This window comes from Parambassis ranga, chromosome 19 (assembly GCF_900634625.1).
Source record: "Parambassis ranga chromosome 19, fParRan2.1, whole genome shotgun sequence".
In the NCBI taxonomy this organism is placed as follows: Eukaryota; Metazoa; Chordata; class Actinopteri; family Ambassidae; genus Parambassis; species Parambassis ranga.
This window is the reverse complement of record NC_041039.1, coordinates 4,172,150-4,192,250: the sequence shown is the minus strand read 5'-3', so window position 1 is coordinate 4,192,250 and position 20,101 is coordinate 4,172,150. Positions and strand designations below refer to the sequence as shown.

Below are 20,101 nucleotides of genomic sequence, written 5' to 3'. Positions count from 1 at the left end.
ATTTCAAAATAATACATCTAAATTGGAATTGTGCTTCATGTCTGCAGCTAGGGAAATATTGACATAATTTCATATATTGTTTTTTGACAGCCAGCATGACAACCATACACCCTTAATTAACTTCAAACTGATGTGTTATTGTGTGGGTCTTCCTTACATACAAGCTCCACACTGTCCATTACACTTCAAACAACCTTATGATAAACAGCAATGTCAGTCATCATAGCTGCCTGCCAGGGGAGGTCGTTCTACATCAATAATGACTAAATGCTCCAGCAAAGCTGCCACTGTGTACACACAAAGACCTTGAAGTCAACTTACTATGACACACATAGACAGTAAATCACCTAAACAGCCATTGTCACAGTTACAAAGGTTGACAGCAGTTTAATGCGACAAGAAAACTGACTATCTATAACCCAGCAGCTTCACTGGCATCAGCGAGCCAGAGATGTGACATTCCTTAGAGGAAGAGGAGCCCTTTAGCTCTGAATAATGAGGGCTGAGAGTCATTACGCAGCAGGGTATCTTTAACAGAGATGTGACTTAGCCTTTGTTCAGCTTTCCTCAATTCAAAGCCAGAACTTTGCTGCAGAAACCCAAGGACAAACTGCACTGTGCAGCAGCTGTCATCAAACAAGAGTCACTACAGACGAGATGTTTGAAAGTGTGAAGTACTCTTCAGACATCTTGTGTGAGGCAAAAGGATGGGGTTATACTCCTCTGCAAATGTCAACTCACTACATTTTGTATTGTTATTTAAGTGTAAGATAAAATACTGAATGTGTGTGAAGTGTTTTATGATGATCCTTCAAACTGAGTGATCCTCCAGCCAGCTGAGTATTCATAGGGATTTATTTGTCTGACTCTGCTGAGTAATGAGGTTTAATTCATCTTTCTTTGTACACATGTGATTTAAACTAATGTCCATTTTAATCCTTTATTAAGCAATATTGCCTCTATTAATGTAAAGGAACAAAGCCTGTAAGTTGTACAATTCTGTAAAGACAAAAAAGACAACCCCTAAAAATCCAAAGTGGTGTGCTATTGTTTTTCTTGCCGAGTCTAAACATTGTCTTAATAAAATGAAATAAATCTGAAAACCAACCATCTAAAAGCTGAACCCGAAGATGACCTTTATGGCGTCTTCTTTCTTTTATCTCATTAACTGTGACATTTAATCAGTCATTTTTTATCAGCAAGTCCATCCTGTTTGTACGCAGTCCTCTTTCCATCTGATCAGTTGCCACTGCAGGCAAAAGCTTTATCATGAACTGGCATTGAGTCAAATTAATTTTCTTGGCTCAACAAGAACAAGGATTGGGGCTTACTGCACCCCTGTTGTGTGACGGCTTGTTTCCGAGGCATCATGTTATCAGGAGTGACATCTTTCTGTGCCACTAAGCTGTCATATCGTGGAGATCGGCTGCTGATTGCTCTGAGACAAACTTATCTTTGAAGAGAGGGTAAAACAGAGTTCACAGAGAAAATAAAAGGCCACTTGTCAACACAGACAACTTTCATACAGGGTGAGAGTGTGTAGTGCTGTCTCAGTGTGTTAAGATTAACTATTGATTTTCTTAACCCATTTGTCCTGTTTTACAGGGTCATTGGGGGCTGAAGCATAACCCAGCTGGGGAACACCCTGGACTCATTGCCAGTCTAACCCATCGCTGACACAGAGAGACACCCAGTCACACTCACAAAGAGTCGCCAAATACCCAACATGCACATCTTTGTGTTAAACACTGCCCAGTATGACTTACACAAAAACAAACACACATTTGAGATGATAAGGAGTGTGTCATCAGGTGTGTGATTAAAGATAGGATCACCAGTCTGTCTGTATATGTCTCTGTCTGATGGTTTGGACGTGAAGGATCACAGGAATGAATGGGCAGCACTGCTTCTCAGCAAAGTAGTCAACACATCCTCACACATAAAAACTCACAAAAATGTTTTGCATTTGTATTTTGTGTGCCAATTAGCTGTGTTCACCTACTTCAGACCAATGATAATTATGGACAGCTGCAGTGGTTTGAGCTAAAAAGACTCACTTAGCACATTAGCAGCTTTGCTGTTGTTTATGTGGTGAAAAGAGAGGGCCCCTGCAGAGGAGGAAAGACTGTTGCAATCTCAAAGATTAACTGCAGCTGGCATCCATAAACATTAAAGCTCCTTAATAAGAATTCAATGCAACATCAGACACAGGAGCAGAATTTAAAAGCCAGAATCTCGGTGTTGTGTGAAAAACAGTCATGAGTGAGTGTCCTTACACACACACACACAAACACACACGGCCTCTATCATAAATACACAATTTAAGTTGCCTACACAATCAGCATGTTTACATCATCATCTCAGCTGCTCCCTGAGTAACTGTTGCTATGGAATTCCTGTCTTAAAATGAGGCAGATTGGGTTGCAGCCTGTTACAGTGATCTATGGCTGAGGATGTGAAAGCCAGGTAAAAAGGTAAGAAAATCCAAATAAAGTCATAAACTATGTCTAAAAATCAGTACAAACCATGCCCGTATCAAGTCCAGAACAACAAATATGTCCCTAAAATAAAAGTCACCATAAAACCCATAAAAAGATCACAAAAACAATAGTAAAACAATAGTAAGTATCTGAGTCCGTTTTCTGCAGCAGATTAGTATGTGATGCTCTAGTGTGTATTTTCAGCTGAGTGGCTCGGCAATGTGTTTAAATAGTCCTCTAAATAGGCCTTTTTAATTTATGTGTCGTTGTCCTTTTCACCCCTGCCCCTCGCAGTCTGCATGGCAGTGACAGTGATACCTGAGCTACGACGGTTTGACTTCCCATTAAAGTTTAACAGCCTTAGATAGGAGTGGTGGCAACAGAGCAACAGGTATGGCTGCCTGTGTGGCCACACCTTTAAACAGCTAGTCTGGGTTTTCTTCCTCAGATTCAAAGTGGATCAGACAGTTGGACAGACTTTGTATTTAGAGGTCAAGAAGTCTATTTATTGCACTAAATTCTTTCTACTGTGGATGAACTCAACCTACCTGACCAGGTTTCACCCCTCCTATTGTTGAGATGAACTCTCACCTATCAGAGAATTGATGCAATATGATGCTATTTGTGGACAAATGACCTTGAAAATGTAAATAATTACTTTGTGTGTAAGATGGCTTCATGCAAATAAGGCCAAAACCTTCCACTCCTGGCTGTGAGAAGTCTGTCTTTCTGGAGATGGAAGTAACCCGGAAACAGAATGTTTCCAAAAAGAATTGCAAATTTGATTCAGGTGACCACAGAACAGTTTTCCATTTTATCTCAGACCATTGTAGTTGTCAAAACATGTTCACGTATAGCTTCTTCTTTTGATGATACAGCTTTAACTTGCTTTTGCAGACTGCAGGGTGAACTGTGTTCACAGACAGTGATTTCTGTCTTCCTGAGCCCATGCAGTGATGTGCAGCAGAGAATCATGGCTGTTTTTAATAAAGTGCTGCCTGAGGGCCTGACAATCATGCACCTCCAGGTATGACCTTTGGCCTTGTCCCTTGCACATAGACACTGATCCTGATTAGTGGGATCTCTAAGTCTTTGCAATTTTATGCTGAGGAATATTTTTCTGAAAAAGTTTTTGATTTGCTTACTTTTCCAGCCTTTTTGCCCCATCCTATCTTGCCATCAAATTCAAATATACATTGCTAAAACAAAAAAAGGGAACACAATGTAACTCCAAGTCAATCACACCTGTCCAGTTAGGATCAACACTGATTGTGAATCAATTCCAGCTGCTGTTGTGCAAATGGAACAGACAACAGGTGGAAATGAGAGGCAATTATCAAGACAACCCCTATAAAGGAGATGTTCTGCAGGTGCTGACCACAGACTCTAGTGAGTTCTGAACCAGCCCCTGTAATCATTATGCACGTTCAGTCAACCTCCATGGGCCCTTTCTCCATAGAGAAAGATGTCTGAGTACCTCACTCAGTTCTTCTAAAGACATAAGTGGTTCACAGTGCTGCAGATACAGCTGCAGAAAGTGATGCTAAAATCAGTCGGTTAAACTGCAACCTGCTTCATATTCTCTTTCCTGGTCACCTCACAGTAAGAAAATGTCTGAAACTGATCAACGGCCTATTCCCTAGCTAGACTCTGTCACGGTTCAGACCTGTTTACTTGTGGTCCCGCTTTCAAACGTCCCTCATCAACATGAGTTCTCCTGTTTGCGTCAGGGAGTGACAGGATGTCGACGTGATGTATTTTCTCCGGGACCTCACTTGGCAGCTTGGCTACACTCAGCCTGACAGCTCTGAATGAGACGTCAACGTGCCGGCATCTCATGAGGTCATTTGAGTAAAATTTCTCTTCCACAGCAGGCTAACAATTAGGGTCTATTACAACATTGAAAATAGTCCAGGAGCTCTGGGAACAACCTCTCCCCCCCGCCCCCCCTTTGTTCGCATGACGTAATTTCCTATCCTGGTCAGGCTCTGCAGCTCGTGTGCTGATGAAAAGCTGTGGGGGTGTTTAATAGTCTGCAGAGGCTTGTGAGGTTTGTGAGCGAATGTTTCCAGGAGGGTGTTTATTCATCACACAGGATAGACAGGGTGTGATCAGAGCTGGGCAGCTAACGTCATCGACAACAGAACTGAGGGGATCCTGTTGCTATGGTAACATGGGTGTGTCACAGGACGCCATGTGGTCAGTTCTGGGTTGCTTTTTGCACTGCCAGTCAATCTTCTACATGCTGGCATAGCATATGCTAAGTGGCCAAAAGTATGTGGACACTCTTACTTACAGTTCCTTTGGTATTTCAGGGCTGTTTTGAACATTCTTCAAACTTTACACTTTGGAGTTACACATTTGTGGCCTGACTGCATAGTCCACAACCCCTTTGAGAACCAACCATGTGTCAGATCTCCTCAGGGTAGGACTTATCTCTGGAAAAATGTAATTGTAATGAAAATGTAATTAAGACATTAAAGGAAGGATAGGAGATTTTGAAAACTCAGTGAGAGTGAATTTGAAAGAAAACACACGCCCCTTTTTCTCGCAGCTCACCCCGAAGCCATGCCTCCCAATCACATGGACGTGCTGTGGTCTGTGACTTTGGCCATCATGCACGTACCTCTGTGGTGCACGCAGAGCAGGAAGAGAGTGACAACCAGCTGATACTCCGCGCAGGGTCCACCCGGAGGATTGGCTGATGTTTTTAGTGTTTTATAGCTTCCACAGATGATTAATATTCTTCGTTTTAATGTGAAACTGCCGAACTAATTAGTTGCTATCGGATTGTAAAGAGAAGTTACACTAATTTAACAAAAAGTGCATCAGAATGAAATCTCCTACCCTACCTTCAGTTTTCCATATATGCCTCATTCTCATGTCTGTCTCGAATTACTCCAGCTCTTATTTTTGTATGTTCAACACATGTCACGCTACTGAACCAAAATGTGAGCCAACAGAGAGAATCCACTAAGAGGCTTGAATGTGATTTTAAAAATCTGCTCTGCCTCTATCGTTCAAAGCTGGCCTAAGAGTTAAGAGCTGCAGCAGCTTAGACATTTCTCATGACTGTCCTTAAAGTGTTGGTAAAATACGGTAAAAGGCTGCCAATAGAAGAGACCATCAGCAGTGTCATCAGTTTTATCTTAGGATTTTTCAAGAGTTTAAGATGTACTCACTCCAAGAAAAAATATTCTAAAAATCTTGTTGTCCTCGTCATCATCAGCAAACCTGAGAGGGATGGGCGTCTGTGTGCTCCTCTGGGGTTCAGCGACAACCCGAAGCAGCGTCTCCATCAACACACTCCAGTGACTTCAATAACGCTCCACTGGCAATGACATCTCCCTCAGCAGCTCTGTCAGACTCACCCAAAACCCTCTTCTCAAAGAGGAGCACTGACAATTTAGGACCAGAGAACCTGTTTTTAGATTCTTGTTTTAACCCGAACCCTGCACTGATTTTCAGAATCACAGTAATTGAATCTGAAGCACGATTCAGTTCTCTGAGATGGAGGTGAATGCCTAATCATACACAGCGGTGTCAAAAGGAGGCTATTTTTGTCAGGAAACCCAGCATATCATCTCCGCTTTCTGTGCTAATTACCTTTAGGGCTGAGCTGTCAAGGCATCATCTCAGAAAGGTGCTGCATTTCACAAAGTAAAGTTGATGCTGGAGGACTGAGAAGCAGCAGAAGATGTCAAAAGTAAGAGGACAGTAAAAACTGAGAGAGACAGCGGAGGCTGAGAAATGAGGATGAAAAAGACAATCCCGGGATAGGCAAGTCAGAGCAAGGGAAGAGGTCAAACTGATCAGATACTGCAGTTGTGAATAAATACTCTTATCAAGGATGCACATGAGCATTGAATTTAGCAGTGTTTTTACTCAACAGCTAAAACAAGCCAAGCCTTTGCCATTATAAAATTAACTTATTAAAGTATTTAATGCTAATGCTAAGCTATTATAAGTAAACACCTACATACTGCAGACATACCTGTCCCTTTTACACACTCTCTCACATAATCATGTCATTCCATACAGACACAGTATTTCTGTGCCAGTATTGTGGCCATTCACACACACACACACACACACACACACACACACATCTGAGCTGCAGCATGAGTGTGCATCTTTACTGCTAGACATATTTCTAAGGATGCTCTTAACATAAACCTTTCCCTCCTACTGCAAATCAGAGAAGACACACTTCACACTGTAATGTCAGCCAGGTCAGGTCCTCTTACTCATGCCTCTCCTGCACACCTTCTGCCAGTCAGATAAAATGTTTCATTCAGCTCCCAGGATAACATATTTCCACATAAAAGGCAATCAAACATCAAATCTAGTTGATGCTGCTGGATTAGCATACAGCTCCAGTTTGACAAATTGGTTCATTATCTTTCAGGTAAATAGCTTGGTAGTTGTGTAGTATGTTCACTTCTGTGGAGCTATTTGTATAAATCCAATAAATATACAATGTTAGAACAAGGAACAGAACACAGGCTCAGCAGTGACATGTGGTAGAGAGGGAATAATAATTATAAAGGAATTACACTATGCCAAGTGTACCATGTTTGCAGTTATTCTTGCAGAACATGTTGGAGCTGATTCTTTGGTAGGTCAATGTGAATGTAACAGTGTGAATAATACAAAATGTCTGACACAGCAGTTGCTGGCACAAACTGTGTACAAACTGCCACTATCAAGTTATCATGGTGGTAACAGCAAGGCAGAGTCAGTTTTATCTGAAATAATGACTCATGCATGTAAAAACAATTAGGCAGCAAGCCTTCTGCATGCACATCTCTACAGTTGTTTACTACTTTCCTCCACAGATCCGTTGCCATGCCACCAACACATCCATCCATCCATCCATCCATTATCTGAACCCGCTCCGTCCTGCAGTGCAGAGTCACAGGAGGGCTGGAGCCTATCGCAGCTATCTACAGATGAGAGGCGGGGTACACCCTGGACAGGTCACCAGTCCATCACAGGGCCCAAGACCTCCAGGTACAACTAATATCTCATTACAGATTGGTAGGTGGCTAAACTTCACACTACTGGACACAATGCTGTATATACATTTATATTATGGTGAAGTCAATACCAATAATAATTTCAGCATTTTCACAGGGATTTTTTGGATTCATACTTAAGATCTAAAACCCTCAAGAATTTGCCATTTACACTTTAAATCTCAGCAACAAGCTGCTCAGCTTCAACAGATCAAACTGTGTATACACTGTATACAGAGGCCTGTGAGCAGCCAGTGCAGAGCAACACATCCTGTGGCTGGTTACTTCCTTTGGGTCTCAATGAAAGGAGACCAAAAAGTGAACAGTAATATACAGCATGTGGTCAGTGTCCGCAGAAAACAGCACCGGTATATTTATAATGGGAAAAAAACAATAACGCAAACCAAAATAATGAAAAACCATTACCTCCTGCCAAGCAGACAGCAGGTAATGGTTTTTGGATTAGAATGGTTTTTTTTCTGAGGTCCTGTCACCTGCAGCATGAATATTACACAGCGACCAAGAGAAACAATTTCTTTGCCTGTTGTTGGAGATTAGAAATCCATTTTCCAACCTCTCTTTAATAGAATTTTTTTTCCTGTATTTAGCCTTATCTTACTTTAACATTCTTTAGTCTCCTGTGCAGAGACTGAACTCACACTGTAAGTCTATTTTCTGATTTTCTACATTTCTGTCAACAAACAGGTCTCATTGGTTTATCACTAACACAAAACTATGAATGAGAAGATGAGTCAAAAAATACTCTGAAGAAGTGACAGAGCCCAAAGAGGATTAAGCCTGTCCCCTTCCTGCCATAACCTCGCTGTGCTCACAGAGACACATTTTCATTCAGTCGCACAGTTTACGCAGCATTATGCAGGATTAATGGTGCAGGCTGACTGTTTCATAGATGAATTTAACTGTGTCTGAACCTCTCCTGACCTATATCTGTAACCAGAGCAATGCAGCAGTGGTGTCCTAGAGGGAGACCGTTCATTAGTTTGAGGATGCCCATGTGAGCATGTGGTTTCTGCACACAGACAGATGGACATAAAATGTAGATAAATTACAAAACTTCAAAGTGGATTATCTTTGCTCCAGGCTTTCACACCATTTTAAGAGGCACAACTGTCCCACTCTTTCTACCATGTACACTGCTGCTTGAATGTTTGTGAACCCTTTAGAACTTTCTATATGTTTGCGTAAATATGACCTAAAACATCAGCTGATTTTCAAAAAAGTCCTGAAGGTAGACAAAGCTGAAATATGATCCAATATTACATATATGTAAAAGTATCTGAACCTTTGCTGTCAGTATCATCTGTGGCTCCTCGTGCAGCAACAGCAACAACTAAATGTTTACTGTTAGCTGCTGATCAGTGGTCCACAAAGCTTGGTTTAGCCCATTCTTCAGAACAGAACAGCTACAATCTAAATGCAGTGTCATTCGTTCTCCCAACATTAATTTTCTCATAAAGTCAAATCATTCTATTCTGGACTCGTCTGTCCACTAAATATTTTCCCAGCAGCCCTCTGGTTTGTCCACATGATCTTTATCAAACTGCAGACAGACAGCAGTGTTCTTTTTGGAGAGCAGTGACTTTCTCCTTGCAGCTCTGACATGCACACCATGGTTGTTCAGTGTTCTCCTGATGGTGGATTCATCAACATTAACATCAGCCAATGAGAGAGAGAGAGAGGCCTTTAGCTGCTTACAGGTTACCCTGTGTGAGTGATCTTTGTTGATAGATCACTCCTGTGGAGGTAACAGTGGACTGGAATTTCCTCCATTTGTACACAGTCTGTCTATCTGTCTGTGGATTTGTGGAGTCCAAACTCTTTAGAGATGCTTGTGTAACCTTTTCCTGTTGAAGAAGTCTCTCTCTCCAACTGAGTACACTACAAACTAATTTATAATTCTTAAATGTATGGTCAGTACTTGCCAATGTTTGCAACCTCCAACACAAACCAGGTGGCGTTAGCTGCCAAGGTCACAGGAGAAAAAAATCCACAATTACCTGTGTGGCCAGCCGTCAGGCGTTGTGTTGAAGCCTCCACCTTCTAAATATGACTAATTGCCCCTGCTGTTCTGCCTTTATGATACAGGTTAGAACTCATTACCAGTATGTTCTGCTTCACTTGGCTTTGCTGCTCTGGCTCTCAGGCAGACAGGAAGAAATAAACAAGCACCTGGCCCAACACACAAACACACACACACATTTTCATGTTTGTATACTTGCATATAATTGGTTGGTGTTATCTGTTTAAGTGCATTAGTGTATTTGTACGTTAGTCGATGTGAGATCCAGTAAGGCACAATTCCAGTAATTTCCCTGTGATGGGAAAATGTCCTCCAAGGATTCCAAACTGACTCTGCTGGGCATTAGCCGCTGTAATGCCTTCCTCATTGATTTGTATCAGCCTGCAGCCTGTGTGTGGCTGAGTAAGGCATGAGATACCGCACTGTGCAAAAGTTTTACCAAAAGTAAGGAGAGGATGCTGATAACACTTAAAAACAGCACCAGTCTTCATCACTCTTCTTTTTCATGCAGTTTTTTCAAACACCTCGGAGGACTGTAAAATATAAAATGCTGTCATCCCAGACTGAATGATGTTCAGAGCTCTGGTTTTGCACTTAGCTGGGTCATCATTTTAAACATGTTTGAGACTTTTTGAGATTTTTAGGCTATCTCTAGTGGATTTGGACTAGATTTAAGACCTGGGTTTGGACTTGCTTTTAGATCAGTTGGGGATTGTTTTTGGAAGGACATGATTCCAGACTTGTTTGGGACCTGTTTTTATCTCTTTTGTTCATGTAACCCCAGACTGACAATAAGTGGAATATCAGAGTTTTGGTTTTGGACAGACCTGGTTTTGGTCCCGCTTTTAGACCATTTCTGGGTAGTTTGTGGACTTAAATTGGTGATATTGGGACAATCTTGGACAGTGTTTGATACGAATTAGGCACTGCTAGTATGTTTGTTTTTAGGTGGTCTCACATGGTTTTGGACTTGCTTTTAGACCTACGTCTGGTTTTGAATGCTAAGACAACCTTGCTCTTGTGGCTAAAAATACTTAGGACTGACTGTACATTTGTTAAATTTGGGACTCAGACTGTTTCTTCAGTACTCTTACTTGGTACAGAAACCTGTCAGTGTGCCAGTGTCGTCAGTTACAGCCACCAGCCAAGCAAAACAAACAGGTTTTAGTGCAGTTACAAGACCTCAGAACTGCAGTGTAACATGTAGTAATAAACCTGGAGCAGCCTCAGTTCTTAAGGCAGACTACAAATTAACCTATTTTCTCACTGGTTGAGTGAACACAATAATTCTCTTTTAAAGTTGTGCAACAATTTCAAAGCGTTCAGAGACACTTGATCCAAATTGCCTTGGGTTTGCTTTTGACGTATGTTGTTGACTTTCAGTTATAAAGTAAGGGTGGGGTGGACAAACAGAAGCACAAACAAAGACTTCATGACACTTGTTGAGAGCTGAGCTGTGGTTACACCTCTTCCACTGGAATTCAGTTGTGATTCCTTCTTGCACTGTCAGATTCAGCCTCAGGGCTCAAAGAAGCTACAACACAATTGACCTGCTGTCAGAAATCTAACTCCACAGATAGCATGTCACTTCATAACAAAGGAGGCATATTGAGCATGTTTTCAAATTAGGCGTCAGGGTTCCACAGCTTAGCCAGGTAATGTTATGTTGAAACTTTTGTACTTCCTGTTTTATTTTGAAGGAGCTAATCTCACCTGCGTCGGGTAGTCTTCCCTGTCTTCCTTTAGCCCAAACCTACGGTATGTTCACTTTTAACCTTCTGGTTTTTGGATTATGCTTGTTTCACCTTTTGTACTGTCGCCTGGTTGGGCTGCCTGCAGTGTAACAAGCCTTTTTTATATTAAACCTGATCATTCTACACCTCAAACCGAGTCTCGCTCTGCATCTGTCTGCCATCTTTGAACTGATCCTGACATTATAAGACCTAAAATAGGTCATTGACTTTATGATGATAATGTGGCAAGCCTTAGGTTCCTGACTGAGAGATTAACAAACTACACTCAACAAAAATATAAACGCAACACTTTTGTTTTTGCTCCCATGTTTCATGAGATGGACTTGAAGATCTAAACTTCATTCCAGATACACAATATTACCATTCCTCTCAAACATTGTTCACAAATCTGTCTAAATGTGTGATAGTGAGCACTTCTGCTTTGCTGAGATAATCCATCCCACCTCACAGGTGTGCCACATCAAGATGCTGATCTGACATCATGATTAGTGCACAGGTGTACCTCAAACTGCCCACAATAAAAGGCCACCCTGAAATGTGCATTTTGTTTCTGCTTTATTGGCGGTCTGGGGACTCAGAACCAGTCAGTATCTGGTGTGACCACCATTTGCCTCATGCAGTGCAACACATCTTCTTCGCATAGAGTTTATCAGATTGTCTATTGTGGCCTGTGGAATGTTGGTCCACTCCTCTTCAATGGCTGTGCGAAGTTGCTGGATATTAGTGGGAACTGGTGCACGCTGTCGTATACGCCGGTCAAGCACATCCCAAACATGTTCAATGGGTGACATGTCCGGTGAGTATGCTGGCCATGCAAGAACTGGGACATTTTCAGCTTCCAAGAATTGTGTACAGATCCTTGCAACATGGGGCCGTGCATTATCTTGCTGAAACATGAGGTGATGTTCATGGATGTATGGCACAACAATGGGCCTCAGGATCTCATCACGGTATCTCTGTGCATTCAAAATGCCATCAATAAAATGCACCTGTGTTCTTCGTCCATAACAGATGCCTGCCCATACCATGACCCCACCACCACCATGGGCCACTCGATCCACAACATTGACATCAGCAAAGCGCTCACCCACACGACGCCACACACGCTGTCTGCCATCTGCCCTGAACAATGTAAACCGAGATTCATCCGTGAAGAGAACACCTCTCCAACGTGCTAGACGCCATCGAATGTGAGCATTTGCCCACTCAAGTCTGTTACGGCGACGATCTGGAGTCAGGTTAAGAAGTCAGGTCAGCATGCCAATTGCACGCTCCCTCAATGCTTGTGGCATCTGTGGCATTTTGCTGTGAGACAAAACTGCACATTTCAGGGTGGCCTTTTATTGTGGGCAGTTTGAGGTACACCTGTGCACTAATCATGATGTCAGATCAGCATCTTGATGTGGCACACCTGTGAGGTGGGATGGATTATCTCAGCAAAGCAGAAGTGCTCACTATCACACATTTAGACAGATTTGTGAACAATGTTTGAGAGGAATGGTAATATTGTGTATCTGGAATGAAGTTTAGATCTTCAAGTCCATCTCATGAAACATGGGAGCAAAAACAAAAGTGTTGCGTTTATATTTTTGTTGAGTGTACATATATCTGTATCATCACGCCTCGCAGGACAAACAGACACACTAATAAGCAATCACATAAGCAGGTTAATCTAAAGTATTTATTTCACATTTGCATCTGATGTGACTTTGTGCAGTCAGGATTTACAAGGATTCATCACTTCTACATTCACCATGACTTGTCACTGTTTTTTAATGTAACCAAACTTGGACTCTGACTTCCAGGATTAGTAGAGCTTCTATGAAGCTTTGGCTGATGGGCACTTATCACACAATTTTCCTGACTATGACCTCTGTGTAGAGGAACTCTGTTAAAAAGAGCCAACAAAACTAGAACTACAAAGTTCTCTTAAGGCCATACACGTCATAAATATTATGTCTAAAATGACTCAGATGTCACATAATCTGAATTATTAAGTTCCATTATGCATTCAAGCAGATTAAGGACACCAATGAGGATTGGTTGAGTGACCCAAATTAAAATAGTTGGGTTTTCCAAATAAAGAAAAGGCACCTTAACTTTACAGTGGGAATCAGCTCAACACTGATTGACCAGAACATGAACAAAAATGGCATGAATGACAGCAGAAATATAAAGTAAAATCATCCATAGACACATCTGTGAGTTGACCCACTTACATGTTTAGATTGATAGTCGGGTTGTAGCTACAAACCTCACCCTAAAACTCCTTGTACTTTCCGAAAGTGGACGTGCCATCTTTAAAACAGATCTTAAAACAGAATGCTTCGGAAGTCTTTGTATCCCATATATTGCTGCACACATTCACAACCACGTATTCTAACAAGACCTATATCACACTTGTCACTTACTGATCACTTATCAGTGGCGGAACACTTTCTTTTTCAACAACACATTCTCAGCATCCTCACACACAGACACTCTCCTGACGCTCCCCCCAGCAGCAGCAGCAGGGTGCTCAGAGGCCCTCTGCTTGTATCTTATTGGTCAGCAGGCAGCAGCCCTGCTCCTTGGGTACCATGTCGGCTCCCTTCTCAGCTGCGTGCGGGTACGCGCCTCCCCACTGAGTTCAATCAATCAAACTGCATTTACAACGGTGACCTACACTGACAGTTAATGCTTTGTGCAAATCAAAGCAGCTGAGCAGCAGAAGGCCAGCCGATAAATGACTGAACACCGAAGCCTACACAGCCGACACATTCCTGCTTTCAGAGCCTGTTACAAAGCGGGACACATCCCGGTCCGTGTCGCGGATTCACACCCTTATTTCATCATTTCAGCTCTTACCTGCCCACTGTTTGGTTGGCGAGCTGTCTCATTCGGTTGAACTGCTTCTTCATCTTGTGTTTTTCTGCGTTACCACCGAGCGGTAGAGACACTCCACATAATAATATGTCATTGATAGAATAAAGTCAGATCTCCGCACTGATGTATGGCAGACAAGGAGGTTCAGACGTCAAACATCCGGGTTGTGCATCGCGGCGGAGAAACACATTCGGCCCGCTAATTGTTCCTCGTTCTGGTGATGAGGACTGTGTGTCCCTGTCATCCGCTCCGCTCCGCCGCTCCGGAGATGCTGGACCAATCCCCCCCCCCAACAATTCGACGTTCTACCCAGGTGCATCATGGGAGACGTAGTTTATCTATGCAGAACCAAATGCTCTGACTAATCTGATCTACTTCGACGCACATTACGTTCATTTTACACTGATCAGGTATAGTCAGACAGATAATGCTTTTTAACACGATTTTCTGTCAGCTCATACATTTAGTAGATTTAGTAGAAAAAAATACCACTGTCAGACATTGGCCCATTATTAATTAATTTGAAAAATAAAGATAAATACGCGCTTTTCTGTTTTTTTCCCTCGTACGACCATAATACAACAATCTTTGTTGCAAGTCAAAAGCATAACTTCTGGATTTACTGCTTTGCAAAGCCTACTTTACTTTAGGCCTATTTATAGCACACAAAAGGAGTTATAAATATTCAAAATATTTTTGAATATTCATATTCATGTTTGTTACCCTGTTATCAGCTTAATTGGCTGTAGTGACAGTTTGTGCAGGCAAATAGCATCATCTTGTGGCTGTGATGATTAACTATAGTAAAACAAATTCTCAGTACATTGGTTTGTGGATAGTTTATATGTGTCAATTTAAAAGAGGAGCAATTCTAAAAGTCCTCATTTAAAGCAATGTGAGTGTAAATCCTGGCAAATAGCTAGAGTAGTTCTAATGACAATAATTAACAATAAATAACATTTTGTATTTAGTTTGTTATTTTGGAGAAGAACTAAGTTGTCTGACACGTTTATTATTGTATCATGGAGGAAACTTAAGGATAACTAACTAAATTAAGCTTAATTCAAAATAAATAAATAAAAATAATAAAGTAAGTAAATAGGAAACATCATCAGAAAACGATTACAGAAAAAATATCATTCTCTCTCTCTCTCTCTCTATATATATATATATATATATATATATATATATATATAGTGTATATAAAATAGTGTACACACAAACACACACACACACACACACATATTGTACGTGCCGCCCACAGGGGGGGCCGGTGAGTACATGGTGACTGTTTAGCCGCAGAAGAAGTGTTGCCGTTGGAGTTTACTTGTTGAATGACAGAAGAGGGGGAAAAAGCACATTCTTCATTTTGGGAACTACTAACAATTTTGCCAGCGAGGAGTCGCAGTGTTTCTGAACTCTGACTCTCCGTTTCGCTAAAAAATGCGGGACCGAACTAAAGAATTAGGAAATGTGAGTTTCAAAGTGAACGGCTAACATTAGCGGCAGCATGCTAGCATGCTAAGTTAGCTAAGTTTACTACTTGGGTCAAGAAATATTTGTTAGCTTTCGAGTATGCGCTGACAACTTCGACTAACGAAATTAATTACGATGTGTTGCAAATAAACAGTGTTTTACAGTTTTCTGTAACCGAATACTAACTCAAGCAACCCTTTACTTCCAACTTCCGTTTTAGCCCTTCTCCTCCCCTCACGACAGGCCGGGACAGGGCAGGGCTGCAGGGGTGGATAGCTTGTTTACATCTCCAGACACCTGAAAAATCTGACTGAATTATTTGTTCTCCTTGTTCTTTAATTTGACAGCAAACTGCCGAGGTTTCGGATGAGGATGAAGAGGGCAAAGCTCTGATGATTAAACCTTCAACCTCCTCGGCTAAAGATGAGAAGGAGAATGAAGCTTTCTTCAAAAAGGTCATCACAGATCACTTTATGTTAAAGTGTTTGTTTTTCAACTTGATCTTTCTATGACTAATTTTATTTTTGACTTTTAAGAATTTGTGAACATTTATGAGTAATCGGTTAAAGGTGACCTAAATTCTACAACTTACTGTCCTCTACGTTTGTTTTGTCAACACCTTACACTCTGTAATCTCTGCAAACTGCCTTGAATAAGGGTACAGTTGTTACAATAGAAAGAAAAGAATATACTGTATTCATAAAAAAAATCATAATTGCTTAGTATGAATCCTCCTGAACTCCTTTATTCTCTTCAGGTCCAAGAAATTCACGAGGGTCTTAATACTCTCAAGAAGATGGTGTCAGATCTTGAAAACAAACAAAAAACTGTGTTGGGTGTGGCACTGCCAGAGGAGAGTATGTATGATCATTAGAGCCATCAGTCAGAGTTTAGCTATTGATTATAAGTAAATTTCCTATAGATACTTAGAAGCAATAAAACATTGGTAAACAGTGCTGTTTTCCTTTTGGATAGGTATGAAGAAAGAGCTCCAGACTCTACGAGAAGAGATCAAAACATTAGCAACTCAGATCCAGCGAAAGTTGAAGAGTAAGTGTTTTTCAGCTGCACTGTAAAGAGTTGATTTTTTTTCAAGATATTTAAATGATAACCATCAATCTTCCCACAGGTATTGAATCTAAGAAGGGAGAAGATGATGGAAAATACATCCCCATCAATGTTCGGATGCAGCGCACCCAGGTAAAAAAATCTCCAAATGTATTTTTATATTACTAAAGCAAAGTTGTCTCTTCTGGTGTATGTCTATGTCCCTAAGTGTGAATTTTGTGTTAGGCTGCTTTGGTTTTAGCCTTCAATACTTCAGTCAACCACAACATTCTCTGCTTTTTTTTCTCCAGCATGGTGTATTGTCCAAAGAGTTTGTGGAGCTGATGGGTCACTGTAATACCATCCAGGCTGAGTACAGAGACCGTAATGTGGAGAGAATACAGAGGCAATTAAAAATCAGTGAGTGTGTTGTCATAGTTTGGTGGACTGTGGAGATTAGAGGCTGATCACTTCCCCATATCTGAGTGTGACTGAAAGTTTCAGTCTGGTGACAAGTCATTATCTTTGTTTTCTTTTACTTTCATTTATCACTTGTGCTTTTTTTCTCTCTCTCTCTCTCTCTAGCTGGCAACAATGTGACTGATGAAGAGCTTGATACAATGCTTGAAAGCGGGCAGACGGATGTTTTCACTCAAAATGTGAGTGCCTGCACTGTGAAAGTAGGATGTGGCGGCCTGTGTGCTGGAAACATCTGCAGGTGTTTTGTAGTGATGTTAAAACAGTAATAGTTTTAGTTCAAATGACATGATGACAGATTTGCTCTGTTGTCGCCTCTCTGACTGCTCAGACTGGACAACACAGTTGGTAAGAAGGCCATAATTATGCGTTTAGCTTGACAGTAGCTGTTAGTATGAAAAAGGCCTCCTGGTTCTGTGCATAGATGTTATCCTGAATAAACTCAAGCCTGAAGACACATGCTTCTATTACCCACGGCTCACTTGATGAATATGTCATTGTTCAGATCCTGATCGATGCTAAAGCGACAAGGCAGGCTCTGAATGAGATTGAATCGCGGCACGATGAGATCCTGAAGTTAGAGAGGAGCATCAGAGACCTGCATGATATGTTCCAGTACCTCGCCATGGAGGTGGAGGCTCAGGTACAGCGATGCTGATCAAGTTTCTCATGCTACTGTAGATCAAGAAGAACATTTTATTCTGACGTTTTTTTTCCCTCACACAGGGGGAGATGGTTGACCGGATTGAAGCTAACATCAACCAGGCAAGTAACTATGTGGAGAAAGCAAAGGAAAACACAGAGAAGGCAGTCACGTATCAGCAGAAGGCACGCAAGGTACAGTAACCTGATAAAGTAGATCAGTATTTGTGAAATGTTTTACACGCTGTACTGTTCTGCCACTATTCGGATTGACATTAAATATACTAGATGAATCATATTCTCTTGAGAAGAGACACGGTGGTATATATACATGGGAGGTAAGATGAGTCATTACTAGGGATGTCCCGATTATGTGATTTCATACTCGATCGGAATCGGACATTACCTCCCGATCAGGACTCGGATATATATTTATTAGGGCTGTCAAAGTTAACGCTTTCTGTGCAGGGTGGCTCTGTGTGTTGTAGCGCAGGGGTATGACAGTTGCTTTTGGTGATCCTGGGATCGAGACCTTGATGTGCTGGGTGTGAGAACTTCCAGTGTGGTCGCACGCACGCACAGGTTTTGCCGCAATGTGTGCCTTTATAGAAAGTATCGGATCGGGACACAGTATCGGCAGATACTCACAATCAAATGACTCAGACTCGAGGGCAAAAAAACCTGATCGGGACATCCCTAGGTATTAGAATATTATTGACTTTTGCCAGCCACGGCCGCACCTTACAAAGGGATAGCATTAGACCTGGCACTCTCCCAAACAGCTCTCATACAAAGCAGAAGACAGCTACTCTTTGAAAGTCTCTCCACAACACAGTGTCATTTCAAAGTGGCACCATGTCCATGAAAAATGAAATAAAATCACAAAAAATAAATAAGACTACCTAAGAGTCTGTTTTGTGCCATGTATTCTGAAGGTTGAAGCAAGGCTTGGAGGAGTAGTGAAAAAAGACCATGGACAGGTTTCATGAAATTGTAATGAAAAATTTCACTCATTTGTGCAAATGTTATATGAAGGTCTTGAAAACATCGGTTTTGTGTCATTCAATGTGTAATTTGTTGGCGGCCCCTAAGTGAGAAGCTGCAGAATCCAGTGTGATTCTGTTGAATCCAACCGCATGATACTTTAACCAGCTGCAGCATTTATCTTTATTTCAAAACCACCGTAAATGTTATACATCATGTCATCTGGCACAATTCATAGTTGAGTTATCCAATCTTTTATCATCTTTTTGATTTTTCTTTCTTTGTCTCTCTTCCACTGCAGAAAAAGGTTTGGATTGCGATCTGTTTGGCCATCCTCATCCTCATCCTCGTCATTGCGCTGGGCACCGCTTTTAGCTAGTGACACCTGGCAGTGTAAGCTGGCTGCAGACTGGTTTGACAGAAGCACATTACAGATTCAAAAATCTTCCTTTGTTAAACATCAGCCCACAGGACATACGGGTGAATTTAGACTTACTTTCTGGTTTTTATCCTTCTCACCATTTAATATTGTTCTCTGTAACTCTCGTGTCCGACCTAACAGGCTGCGTTTTGTTTTAAAGAAGAGATGTGCTTTCTGTTGTTTAAAATCACAAATGACTACAATCTGCATTTTTATGTGGACCTGTGGGTTTCTGTTCTGCTAAAGAGAAAAAAACTGTTACGTCAGTTGCCCTTCCTACAAAGAAAAAGGGGAAATAAGTGGCCTTGAGCACAATGCAGTATTGGACTCCATCACTGGCGCTGTACTCAGGAAATGTGTTATTTCTGGATGAATTGGTGACGAAGAACAATTTTATAGAGAAGGGCTTTCTTTTATAGGCAGAAATTGACTAATATAATTGTACATAACATATATGACTTTTAAAACTTGAAAGTTGTGTCAAACTGCCTACATTTAATGTAAGTGTAAATACATTTTTTTTTTCCTTTGAAATACCCCCACATGTCTTTTTTAACAAAAGGTGACTCGGCTCTGTAGGAACAGGCCCAAGGCCTTTTTTTATTTGTCCTACCAGTTTGTATTTATGATTTGCTGCTATGGGAAAAGGTTCTTCAATAACGCAAAGTGTGCCTTCTCCTTTTTTGTCAGCCTGAGATTTATTTCATGCACTAACATTCTTAAGAAGGGATGGAGTGAGTTTTTATTGTTGAAATCCAGCTGTGAGTCATTTGCTTCCTCTCCCCTCTGCATACACACACACACACACACACATATATATATATATATATATATATATATATATATATATATATATATATATATATATATATTGTTTTTACCTGTTGTTGTTTTTC

The 20,101-nt window shown here is 41.2% G+C and overlaps 2 protein-coding genes across 3 annotated transcripts in view; one reads left to right on the top strand and one right to left on the bottom strand.

Moving 5' to 3' along the window:
* Positions 1 to 14,382, bottom strand: part of LOC114452097 (rho GTPase-activating protein 44-like) — a 51,028-nt gene extending 36,646 nt beyond the window's left edge. For both annotated transcript variants that reach the window (XM_028431207.1, XM_028431208.1), the window contains exon 1: positions 14,141 to 14,382. In XM_028431207.1, the coding sequence (XP_028287008.1) occupies positions 14,141 to 14,193 (53 nt within the window). In that variant the 5' untranslated portion in view covers positions 14,194 to 14,382. The remainder of the gene's footprint in view (positions 1 to 14,140) is intronic.
* A 1,070-nt stretch (positions 14,383 to 15,452) lies between these two features.
* Positions 15,453 to 20,025, top strand: stx4 (syntaxin 4). Its single transcript, XM_028431663.1, has 10 exons — positions 15,453 to 15,631; positions 15,982 to 16,089; positions 16,392 to 16,491; positions 16,610 to 16,684; positions 16,764 to 16,834; positions 16,993 to 17,101; positions 17,267 to 17,340; positions 17,664 to 17,801; positions 17,885 to 17,995; positions 19,086 to 20,025. Exons 1-10 carry the CDS (start codon positions 15,602 to 15,604, stop codon positions 19,161 to 19,163), a joined length of 894 nt encoding a protein of 297 aa, XP_028287464.1. The 5' UTR covers positions 15,453 to 15,601; the 3' UTR covers positions 19,164 to 20,025.
* Positions 20,026 to 20,101: the final 76 nt, after the last annotated feature.

Excerpts from the sequence above, each read along its gene's own strand:
- stx4 (XM_028431663.1), top strand. The coding sequence starts at position 15,602 with ATGCGGGACCGAACTAAAGAATTAGGAAAT. Across the intron at positions 16,492-16,609 it reads TGTGGCACTGCCAGAGGAGA|GTATGAAGAAAGAGCTCCAG; the intron begins GTATGTATGATC and ends CCTTTTGGATAG. Across the intron at positions 16,835-16,992 it reads TTCGGATGCAGCGCACCCAG|CATGGTGTATTGTCCAAAGA; the intron begins GTAAAAAAATCT and ends TTTTTTCTCCAG.